At 47.4% G+C, this 12,625-nt stretch overlaps 1 protein-coding gene across 1 annotated transcript; it reads right to left on the bottom strand.

The window, feature by feature from the left end:
• Nucleotides 1–3,385: 3,385 nt before the first annotated feature.
• LOC123873758 (microsomal triacylglycerol transfer protein) lies at nt 3,386–12,159 on the bottom strand. The gene is made up of 11 exons (XM_045918773.1): nt 11,292–12,159; nt 11,015–11,212; nt 9,222–9,320; nt 8,753–8,863; nt 7,942–8,148; nt 5,978–6,162; nt 5,678–5,825; nt 4,751–5,342; nt 4,512–4,678; nt 3,907–4,442; nt 3,386–3,829 (listed from the first exon to the last, which is right to left on the bottom strand). The coding sequence occupies exons 1-11, from the start codon at nt 11,523–11,525 to the stop codon at nt 3,679–3,681; spliced, it is 2,628 nt and encodes an 875-aa protein (XP_045774729.1). The 5' UTR covers nt 11,526–12,159; the 3' UTR covers nt 3,386–3,678.
• Nucleotides 12,160–12,625: the final 466 nt, after the last annotated feature.

Below are 12,625 nucleotides of genomic sequence, written 5' to 3'. Positions count from 1 at the left end.
AACCTAACCTAACCTAACCTAACCTAACCTAACCTAACACCTAACCTAACCTAACCTAACCCTAACCTACCTAACCTAACCTAACCTACCTAACCTAAACTAACCTAACCTAACCTAACCTAAACCTAACCTAACCTAACCTAACTCTAACCTAACCTATCCTACCCTACCCTACCCTATCCTAACCTAACCTAACCTAACCTAACCTAACCTAACCTAACCTAACCTAACCTAACCTAACACTAACCTAACCTAACCTAACCTAACTAACCTAACCTAACCTAACCTAACTAACCTAACCTAACCTAACCTAACCTGCCTAACCTAACCTAACCTAACCTAACCTCTAACCTAACCTAACCTAACCTAACCTAACCTAACCTAACCTAGACCTAACCTAACCTACCTAACCTAACCTAAAAACTAACCTAACCTAACCTAACCTAACCTAACCTACTAACCTAACCTAACCTAACCTAACACAACCTAACACAACCTAACACAACCTAACCTAACCTAACCTAACCTAACCTAACCTAACCTAACCTAAACCTAACCTAACCAACCTAACCTAACCTCAAACCTAACCATACTAACCTAACACTAACCCTAACATAACCTAAACATAACTAACAATAACCTAACATAACCTAACATAACCTAACATAACCTAACAGAACCTAACATAACCTAACATAACCTAACATAACCTAACATAACCTAACATAACCTAACATAACCTAACATAACCTAACATAACCTAACATAACCTAACATAACCAAACATAACCTAACATAACCTAACATAACCTAACATAACCTAACATAACCTAACATAACCTAACATAACCTAACATAACCTAACATAACCTAACATAACCTAACATAACCTAACATAACCTAACATAACCTAACATAACCTACCATAACCTAACATAACCTAACATAACCTAACATAACCTAACATAACCTAACATAACCTAACATAACCTAACATAACCTAACATAACCTAACAAAAACCTAACAAAACCTAACATAACCTAACATAACCTAACATAACCTAACATAACCTAACATAACCTAACATAACCTAACATAACCTAACCATAACCTAACATAACATAACCTAACATAACCTAACATAACCTAACATAACCTAACATAACCTAACATAACCTAACAAACCTAACATAACCTATACATAACCTAACATAACCTAACATAAACTAACTAAACCTAATAACAAAAACCTAACATAACCTAACATAACCTACATAAACCTAACTAACCTAACATAACCTAACATAACCTAACATAACCTAACATAACCTAACATAACCTAACATAACCTAACATAACCTAACAAAACCAACATAACCTAACATAACCTAACATAACCTAACATAACCTAACATAACCTAACATAACCTAACATAACCTAACATAACCTAACATAACCTACATAACCTAACATAACCTAACATAACCTAACATAACCTAACATAACCTAACATAACCTAACATAACCTAACATACCTACCTACTAACCTAACATAACCTAACATAACCTAACATAACCTAACATAACCTAACATAACCTAACATAACTAACAAACCTAACATAACCTAACATAACCTAACATAACCTAACATAACCTAACATAACCTAACATAACCTAACATAACCTAACATAACCTAACATAACCTAACATAACCTAACATAACCTAACATAACCTAACATAACCTAACATAACCTAACATAACCTAACATAACCTAACATAACCTAACACAAACCTAACATACCTAACATAACCTAACATAACCTAACATAACCTAACATAACCTAACATAACCTAACATAACCTAACATACCTAACATAACCTAACATAACCTAACATAACCTAACATAACCTAACATAACCTAACATAACCTAACATAACCTAACATAACCTAACATAACCTAACATAACCTAACATAACCTAACATAACCTAACATAACCTAACATAACCTAACATAACCTAACATAACCTAACATAACCTAACATAACCTAACATAACCTAACATAACCTAACATAACCTAACATAACCTAACATAACCTAACATAACCTAACATAACCTAACATAACCTAACATAACCTAACATAACCTAACATAACCTAACATAACCTAACATAACCTAACATAACCTAACATAACCTAACATAACCTAACATAACCTAACATAACCTAACATAACCTAACATAACCTAACATAACCTAACATAACCTAACATAACCTAACATAACCTAACATAACCTAACATAACCTAACATAACCTAACATAACCTAACATAACCTAACATAACCTAACATAACCTAACATAACCTAACATAACCTAACATAACCTAACATAACCTAACATAACCTAACATAACCTAACATAACCTAACATAACCTAACATAACCTAACATAACCTAACATAACCTAACATAACCTAACATAACCTAACATAACCTAACATAACCTAACATAACCTAACATAACCTAACATAACCTAACATAACCTAACATAACCTAACATAACCTAACATAACCTAACATAACCTAACATAACCTAACGGTTAGCAATTGGACAGTAAGTTTACAAAGTTACAGATGCTGCCGCCCTCCGTATTGTTATAGGCGGTAACCTGCTCGCTGACTACGCGTTATGTTGGTCGCAGGTAGCGCATCAGATATTTGTTTCATGACAGTTTTGATTTCTTTCATAGCAATGGTAGTTTATGCGCTACTTCAATATTATTTTGCAGATAGTTCTGTGCAAGGGTTCAGTCAGTGAAGGGGGGCTTTATATTGAAGTGTCGTTATGGAGCCAATATCTGGCCCGTTTTTCTAGGCTTTCTTTTAGGCCGGGTTTTACCCTTTGGGTACTTACCCTGGGTAAAAACCGGTCAAGTTCGAGTCAGGCCTCACTTTTTTAGGGTTCCGTAGATAATTATACGTATTAGGAATCAGCTAAGACGAGCCAAACGGCGTACGGGGCACTACGTACGGGTAGCTTCGGCTGCGGCTGGTACCACTCTACCGGTAAGTCGACACCGCAGAGGCAAGCCATTCATTGAGGGGCCATTTGTTCCTGCGCTTTCATCTCAGATCGCAGCGTCGAGGCTGTGGCGGCGCCTCCGTCGAGTTAATCAGGAAACTGCTGACGCTGATTACGAGAATTATTTTTCGATAAAATCTCCGACAGTTTTGCATGTTACGCGGTTTTCTGATGCGTATGAAGTCTAACGATCGTAGCCATTTGTAAATTGTCGTTTCGAGTCTCCGAATGATAACATTAGAGATCAAGAGAAAAGAGTGAAAAAATAGGCAATAAGTATAGGAATAAAATAATTTATGAATATACTTTTATTTACAGTGTTTCTCACATTATTTGGTATATAATTTGATATAACAATACCTGTACGATTTACGAACCCATTCATAGGTCGATACTTACATGATGAAATTCTTTAAATAGTTACAAAAAATATAAATTATATTATGATGTAGGTTAATAATAATAATTTATCAAAATGATCATCAATTAATAGTGTTTTAAAATTTCTACAAGAGTATTAAATGCATGCGCGCAGCGAGCGACGCGGCTGTCTCCCGCTTGCGTGGCCGTGAGCGCGTGGGCGCTAGTCGCGCGCGGCGCCCATAGCGCGGCACGTGGCGTCGTTGGGCGCGCCCAGCGCCAGCGTACGGCCTGCCCACGCCCAGCGCTGAGTGCGCGAGCGTCGCACGCGCCGCTTCGCCGTGCCCATCTCCGACGTCAGCGTCACGTTGTAGCTGCGCACACCGACCACGAAAGTTTTAAAACTATGCTTTGCAGATTCGAACGAGTGGTCCCATGCTTGCGCGCGTACCTGTGCCAGTGGTCCTCGGTGCGCGCGCGCACGCAGAGCGCGACGGCGTCGTAGAAGTCGAGGTCGGCGTCGATGCGCAGGCGCGGCTCCAGCTCGCTGTGCGCGTGCGCGGTGAGCGCGCCCCACGCCGCGCGCACCGAGGCGCGGCCGCGCGCCACCAGCGCCGAGCGCAGCTGCAGGCGCGTGCGCGCCGTGCGCGCCCACAGCGACACCTGCGCGTCGGCGTCCAGTGCGGCGGCCAGCAGCGCGGCGCGCTCGTAGCGCAGCGCAGCGCCGCCCAGCAGCGGCAGCACGGCGTGCGCGCCGGCCGCGGGGCGAAGCGCGCGCAGCGCGGGCGTGGGCTCGCTGGCCGTGCCCGCCCACACGTGGCCTAGCAGCTCGGCCTGGCCGCGGAACAGAGTCAGCGCACGCAGCCTCGCGCCGCCCACGCCCAGCGCTAGCCCGCCGCCCGCCTCTTCCGCCTCGGCCTCGCCCTCGCCCTCGCCCTCGGCCGCGGCGCCGGCGAACGCGTCTAGGCCGCGCGTCCACAGCTCCACCTGCCGTGTTCTCAACGTGAGATAAAAAGCTTCGACTAAAAAAGGATATTGGAGAAGGGAAGGACGTACGGTGAGAGTGTCGTCGGTGCGGTTGTCGGGCGTCAACGTCAGCAGCCGCACGCGGCCGCGCCGCAGCAGCGCGCCGCGCGCCACCTGCCGCGACTCCAGCAGCGCGCGCCAGCCTGCGCCCGCGCCTGCGCCGCGCGCTACCTCGCGCTCCAGCAGCGACGACGAGCCTGCGACACGAGCTCAGTGAGTGAGTGTTGACTGCAGCAGGTTGCCGCACGCGGCGCCAGGGCGGCACTCACCCGGCAGCGCGAGCGCGTCCCAGCTGCGCAGCGCCGGCGGCAGCAGACGCAGCAGCAGGCGCACGGGCTCGTGGCGCGGTGCCAGCGCGTGCAGCCGCTGCCACGCCAGGCGCTGCAGCTCGTGCGCACGCTGCTCGCGCAGGCGCAGCAGCACGCGCGGCAGCGAGAAGGGCGCCGGCGCCGCCACGCGCAGCAGCAGGTCGAGCGCCGCCGCGCGCGCCTCCAGCGCCGCGCCGCCGTCTAGCGCCACGCGCTCCAGGCGCGCGGGCGCATCGGGCGGCAGCGCGCCGCGCGCCGTGAGCAGCGCGTCGAGCGCGTCCAGCGCCGCGCCCGCCGCCGCGCCGCCGCGCGCCGCGTGGTCCAGCAGCAGCGCGGCGGTGTCGGCGCGGCGCAGGTTGCCGAGCGCGGCGAGGCGCACGCGACGGCACTCGTCGTCGGCGCAGCGCGCGAGGCCGCGCACGAGCGCGTCGCGCACGCGGCGCGCGGCGGGCTCGGAGCGCGCGGCGGCGGCGGCGGCCAGCAGCGCGCTCTCGGCGAGCGCGGCGTCGTGCAGCTCGTCGCCCAGCTGCAGCACGTCGTCGAGCACCGCCTCCTGCGACACCACACCACCGCTACTGCGCTGCACGAGCCGGACGACCCACTCGAACTAATAGACTGGTACGGATCGATATTTTTTGAGGGTTTTTCTTATAGACACAAACTGGGATACCTCGAAGGGTTTCGAAAATTATCATTCGGAGAGGTACAGTCTCGAAACAAAAAATAAGCAAAATCTTGGGCCCCCGCGCCGCGCCGGGTGAACTGGTGAAAATAATATGGCCACGGAACAAAAAAATTTCATCTCGATAAAATCGCAATAAAACACTATAGGTATTGTCGGCTGGTCATAACACAATGTGAGTCGGTGCGCGGCGGCGGCGCGCGTACCTGTGCGTGCGGTGCCTGAGCGAGCGCGGCGAAGTACTGGTGCGCGAGGTGGTGCGGCGCGTCGCGCTCGCGCAGGCGCAGGAAGGCGGCGGCGGCGCCGTGCGCGGCCGCGCTGCCAGCCAGCCCCAGCGCCGCGCACAGCCCCGACCTGCCGACACACAGAGAGCGGACATCAAACGAACGTCGATCATCACGTCAAGGGTTCGAATCTCATCAAACCAACAAAAACTCGTCGATTTTTCTGTAGTGCGTTTCGAGAAGGACATTCTACTCGGGTCTCCGGGAGGCGCGGGTACTCACAGGCGCTCCGCGTCGACGCCGTCGTGCAGCAGGCCGGCCAGCGCGGCGGGCGCGGCGTGGCGCAGCGCGTCCAGCAGCGCCAGCGCCGCGCGCGCCGCCGTCAGCGAGCCGCCCGCGCCCGGCGCCGCGCCGCCCGCCCGCGCCGCCAGCGCGCCCAGCTCCTCCGCGCTCAGCCGCGGCGCGTCCTGCAGCGACAGCGACAGTTACGACAGTTGCCGACGCTCAGAATGCGCAGCGCCGCGCGCCGCAGCGACCATCTGTCGCTGTCCCTTCCCGTGTCCAACATGCAGGTGTGCAGTTCACACGCGTAGAGTAGGTAACTTACGGTATTATGTTTAATTCAATGGTATTTAAAATTAAAATAAAGAGTTCCAAAGTAACGTTCCTATAATAGTAAAGACTGCAAGGACAAACTGCGTTTCTGAACGTTGTAATGTGGTATTTTTAAATTAATATACCTACGTTAGGGAAGTGCGTCAACCATGGACCGCAGTTCGTCATGTTTGAATGTCAAAAGTACTTTCCGCGCTAGTGGTTAAAATGCACTTTTCCACGCTGATTTCGAAGGACAAAAAAGCTTTTCAGAGCGAGTGAGATTAAAATTATTTTTAAAACTTGGTAACAATATTATAATAAAGAAGCCCTACAAATATGCTACTCATGATACTCTGCATTTGTCTCATTTTGTCATAGTTTCGTTTTGTGAAGGTTTAATTCATACTGCACATATCTTTCATTGCTTCAGTCAATTTGCTATAAGACATTCTAATGTTGAAATAGAAATAGAATGATCTTGCATCACTTAAACTTTGACACGTACTTTTGGATCATCCAGCGATCCAGCGCGTGCAACACGCATGCGCTGGATCGCTAATTACGTATGGAATAGTACGAGTAGGTATCGACTACTGCTACTCAGACTAACATTTGGTGAATTGTAAGCGTACCTACTTATCAGCTAAGAACTTTAATTACAAATGTAAATAAATAGACTGGAGGGTCGCTCGTCGCTCGTCGCTCGTCGTTCGCGGCGATAGCGCGCAGCGGGAGCGATAAGGAACTCGTTATCGCGGCTCCCGGGCGCGGCGGCTCGGGCTATCGGACGTTACTTCGTCATCGCAGCATCGCTGGCTCACTACTGAGCACGGGTCTCCTTTCGGTACGAGAAGGATTCAGCCAGCCTGCAGCCGCGCCGCGCCGGTCGAGTGTGGGGCGGCAGTCTTCTCACGCCTTCGAAAACGTTACAAACTCCTTAGGCACGCAGGTCTCCTCGCGATGTTTTCCTTCACTGGTAGAGCGCTCGATATATTACTTAATCTCATAGTGTACTGTATCAGAACAAAAATAAGTAATAGAAATCGTATCCGTCATCTTTACCGAGACGTGTCGCCGATCGCGGGCGACTCACTCCTACACAAATAAGGCGAGGGAACTTATCCCTAACATGCAAAGCAACAGTCAATTTCAACCGTACCACTAGCAAATATGTGTAGTTTTGCAATGGTCTCACTTGCGCTGATCCGTGGCGCGGCTGCGCGCTATCGGCGCGTGTTGACACGGCGTCGGCAGGTTATCGCGCCGCGCTCTGCTCCGCACGTCTCACGCTTACTCATACGTAAACGATAAAACTTGCTCTTCAATTGAAATTGCAAAACTGAACGATGCCAATATGAAAAACTAGTTTATGGGCTCGATTTCGCCTGCGTTAAATGGGCCATTTGTATAGACTCTGCATAATAGAGAATTACAAAATCTACAAACCCAGCGATGCGAGTTGTAATTTCGATATATTAATCGGCTAGTTCCTTGTATATTATGATACAACTGCGACTGACTCGGAGCGACGCGCGACGGGCAGAACCGGTAACATAGACTTCCGTTAAAGCCTCTAATTATCGCCCAAAACACTCAGTCAAGAACGAATGGGCAAGTAAGAAATCGGGGCGCTAGAGCGGGGCACGCACCGCGGCGTGCAGGTCGGTGGGCGGCGCGGCGGCGAGGCTCGCGGGCTGCAGCGCGGGCGACAGCGACTCCAGCGCGGCCGCCAGCGTGGGCAGCGGCGTGGGCGCCGTGGGCGCGAGCGGCGTGCGCGTGAGCCGCGCCCACGCGCGCGCCTTGAGCCCCGCGCCCGCGGCCGCCGCGCCCAGCGTGTGCAGCTCCTCCGCGTACACCTGACACACACCACTAGTTTTATCAGACTGTCCCCATTCAGGGGGAGCGTGCCGATGAGGAGGACTCGAGGAGCAGCATCGAGGAGGGGAGCGACATCAGCACGGAGGATGAACGCGCGAGTACTCTAGCGGAAGTGGGAAACAGGAGACACCACGATCGGCGACGGGAATCCGATGTGTTGTGCCGTCTGCCCCAGAAAGGGGAGAGTGACCGCGATAGGGACAAGGAGATGACAGAGAAATAATTTGTAGGGAGTCAAGAAGGCGCCCCGGGAAAGAAGTACCGAACGGGCGCCCTCCCGCGTTTCGGCCCATATAACCGAGAGGTTGGTGGGGCCATGGGTGGTTGGAGGGTTGTCCCCATTCAGAACTATAGGCGTCAGTATACCGATATGATTTATTAGATTCATTAGGTTACTTATTTAAGTATAATAATATCTTCTGAATAGTCGGTCGATGTCCATTGAGAAGAGTCGCCGTGGTCGAGACGGGTAACTGTAATCAAGCGACAGAACTCGCGCGCGCAGACGTGCTCCGCTGCACAGTTCTCTACTCCTCGAGTCGAGGATAGACTGTGGAAGAGCAATTAGGACAAGGGTCTCACCTCCTCGAGCGCGTCGCCCGCGGCGCTCAGCGAGTAGCGCGTGAGGCGCCGCGACTGCAGCTCGTCGCGCGCGCCGCCGTGCTGCGGCCAGCCCGCCGCGCGGCAGCCGCGCTGCAATACATTACACTTCTATTTGGACTGACCTGGCACGTAACATAACAACATACGTGTAACAGACATTATGGAATTGTGTTTGTTACACTTAGTACTAGATGATTGCCCGCAGCTTCGCCCGCGTGGATTGGTCAGATCCCCTGCAGCATCAGGATTGAGGAGTTGGAGTTTAGCCATTCCGAAGATTAGTCCGTTCAAACAGACAGATACTTCAATTTTATTTATTAGTAGTATAGATAATCTTAAAAACAATTAGAATAATAAATGCATATGTTGACTGGCTCACCTCACTCATTTAGGCAGTCAGACATGTATATTTATAATGAGCATTGCTTGCAGAAGTTTAAATGAATACCTTAATCTTGCGGATGGTGGTGGGTGCGGGGGCCTCGTAGCGCACCACGCACTCCCCCGACACGTCCGTCTCGTTGCTCTCTGCCTCCGACACTTGCAGCTACGTACAGTTCCATATTATTTTGCAATTTATTTATTAAGTATTCACAATTGGTTGTAAATTCATTCCTAATACAAAATAGTTATTTGTTCAAAAATATAGCAAAGATGCTGGAAGCAAATAATATGTATTTTATTTTTTATTTTTATTAATAAGGTTCGCTAGCGATTTTTACAAAAATTATCTTAAATTAAATAAAGTTAAATTACATGACGTTGTATGTAAAATCATTTTAAAGCAAACACTACATGCACATTCACACAAATTAACATGGAACAGTTATATTAATCACATTAGTAAAATGATACAAAAAGTAGCTAAAAACTTTCCGAATTAGTGAAAACATAAAAAAAATTATTCAAGGTGCAATGGTAATTGAAAAAATCTAAAACTATAATAAAGTAAAGTTAACCTAGGAGTAAGAATAGTAAAAAAAAAAAAAATTTTTTTGAAAAAATTGAAATTTCTGCCATTAATTAGTAGGTACACAGAGAACGTTTCTTAACACTATTCGTTTGATTGGTTGATTAAGTTACTAATAACTATTTTTCGAAACGTACCAGGTGGATTTATGTTGATATCGAGTGACTGACTGAATTTGTTACATAATTTACATAACCGAGGGATGATGGATGATATGTATTATCTAATTCATTTTAATTTTCTTTCCAGTTTTACAAAATTAAATAATCTTTAAAACAAATTTTAATCAAAAGTCAATCAGTAGTTTAATTTAAAGAATAAAATAGAGTTTAAAAATGCTTTGAAATAAAATGTTGGGGTATACCATAATATACAAGACTAGCTGATGCCCGCAGCTTCGCCCACGTGGATTTAGGCTTCTAAAAATCCTGTGAGAACTTTTGATTTCCCAGGACAAAAGTAGCCTATCCGTAATAGCCCATCCCTGGAATGCAACATGTTTCTGTACCACGTAAAAACATTTAAACGGATGATCCTTTAAAAATCCCGAGGGACCACCAGGATTTAGGAATGCAATTCCTTATAGCATCAGGGGTGAGGAGTTGGGTCCTCGAGGTCAATGACAAAGTCTTTACTTGGTACAGATATCAATATCAATCAATTTAGTTATAACCGACAGTTTCTAAATCTGATCAGTATTGATGGTGAGGTCCCCTGCAGCATCAGGATTAAGGAGTTGGAATCCAACTTTTTAACAAGTCTAACTATGAAACAACGTTACAAAGTTCCTCTATCGATTAAAAAAAAAATTACACAAATCGGTTCAGAAATCTCAGAGATTTTGGTGTACATAGGTAGAAAAACACAACTCCCTTTTTGAAAGTTGGTTAAAAAAGTAGCCTATGTTACTCCCTGGTCAATCCTCTACTGGTCTGTGAAAATCCCGTCAAAATCGGTTCAACCTTTCCGAAGATTAGCCTTTTCAAACAGACAGACAAACAAAAATTTTAAAAATGTGTTTCAGTTATGGTATCGTTAAAATAACCATATAAGCTTAATATGAGGTAGTTATTTCAAATTACAGACAGACACTCCAATTTTATTTATTAGTAAGTATAGAGTATAGATTGTGAGAAGGGATGGTAACTTAATTCAATCAACTTGTAACTAAAACTTCTAGGGATAGACAGACTATGGCAAGAAAATAGAAAAGAAGGAAAATCTAAACCTGATGTGAAAAAATCACAAAATTAAGTGCACTTCAACAGTACCTGGAACAAACTGACGAGAGATCTCTTGAAGTTCTGAACATCGATGGGCTCGGCGGGGTCCAAGTACAGCTGCTGCACCAGGCCGCCGCTCAGCCGGGCGTAGAAGCTGCTGTGCGCGTGGTCGTCCCACGCCGACGCCAGCGGCAGGTAGTCCGCGTTCGCGTGCTTGCCGCGCCACAGCAGCTGCGGCGACACCAGCTGCAAGCACATACCCCGCTGAGCCACAGGTGAACACGACGGGAGGTGGCTGACCAACGAGTGCAGAAGCCGCTCTGACCTCGAACTTCAGCAGCTCGTGCGGGTGGTGCGGCTCGGCGCGCGCGGCGGGCAGCACGCGCAGCTCGGCGCGGATCTTGTAGCTGACCTCGCGCTCGCGCCGCGCCGCCTCGTTCAGCAGCACCGTGCTGTCCAGCGCGAAGGCGGCGGGCGCGCCCGGCGACCCGCGCGCCGGCGGCGGCCAGCCCGCCGCCAGCATCGCCCACGCCGCCCACATCGCCCACGCCGCGACCATGCCGCTACCTCTACTGCTACACTACACGCTATATCCTCAACTCGCACTACCGTGCATGTAATTACGAACTAGTTAACTTTTGTACACACTCAGCCCACGGCACAACTCCCGCGCATTCATTTTGGTTCGGACTAAGCGGACCACAGATCACTGTGACAGATGACAGATCCATCGATGTATAGACAGATCACTTAAACCGTCAACCGTCAACGTTGCCACTTGCCAGGTGATATGTAGTGAAATTACATCAAAGACTACAGTGGGTACATCGACTACATTATTTTTATCATTGATTTTTGAAGAGAGCCGAGATTTTCCCTCTAGGTATTTGGATGCAGCTGACTTTCGTGAAAAAATGTTAAATATGAATTCTATCTTCCCCATTCCTTTTTCATTTTTAACCGAGTGACTACCAAAAAGGAGGTGAATCTCAATTCGGCCCCTTTTTTAATGTATGTACAGTGTACACCAATTTTTTCGAGATTTCGGGACTGATTTGCAAATTTTTTCTATCAACAGCAGAAGTTATGTCCCATAAAAACTGGATTTAACTCTTTAACACTGATGCTGCAGGCTTACTGCCCTACTAAGCAACGACTTCATGCTTGGACTCCCAAGTCCCAACTCCTCAACCCTGATGATGCAGTCACTGATGCTATCACTATCTGCTGCCAGTTCACGGATAGATGAAAACTGCAGCTGTCACTGACAAGTAACTAGGTACCTATATTTGATATTGCTTTTGATACCCACTGCAATTAATTTGAACATCAAAAAACACTATTGTATCATAACTAGTTTTTTTTTTTTTCACTATCAGCTTTCATTAAACACTGTTTATTTATAGAAGCAATAGCCAATATAAGTTAAACATGCACTAAATTACCTACCTACTTACAAGACTAAAATATAAAAAATTGCACTAGATTTGTACCTAGAGCACTAAGTTGGCAACATTCAGGTCTCAGCTGAGAACTGTCAGTGTCACTGTCATAGACGCCAGTACAAGTGTTGCCAAGACAAAACTATTACCTTAATTCGAGGGAGTATGATCAAGCGTATAATAATCATAAAAATTAATTCATTTTCCGCAGTTCGCT

This window comes from Maniola jurtina, chromosome 17, assembly GCF_905333055.1.
Source record: "Maniola jurtina chromosome 17, ilManJurt1.1, whole genome shotgun sequence".
NCBI classification, from domain to species: domain Eukaryota; kingdom Metazoa; phylum Arthropoda; class Insecta; order Lepidoptera; family Nymphalidae; genus Maniola; species Maniola jurtina.
Note: the sequence above shows the minus strand (reverse complement) of the source record. Positions and strands in the feature narration are given on the sequence as shown.

Bases quoted from the DNA above. Each gene is read 5' to 3' on its own strand.
- LOC123873758 (XM_045918773.1), bottom strand. From the start codon at position 11,525: ATGGTCGCGGCGTGGGCGATGTGGGCGGCGTGGGCGATGCTGGCGGCG. The intron at 11,213-11,291 runs GTCAGAGCGGCT...ATGTGCTTGCAG, and splicing joins ACGAGCTGCTGAAGTTCGAG to CTGGTGTCGCCGCAGCTGCT. The intron at 5,343-5,677 runs GTACGCGCGCCG...GTGGTGTCGCAG, and splicing joins CTCAGGCACCGCACGCACAG to GAGGCGGTGCTCGACGACGT.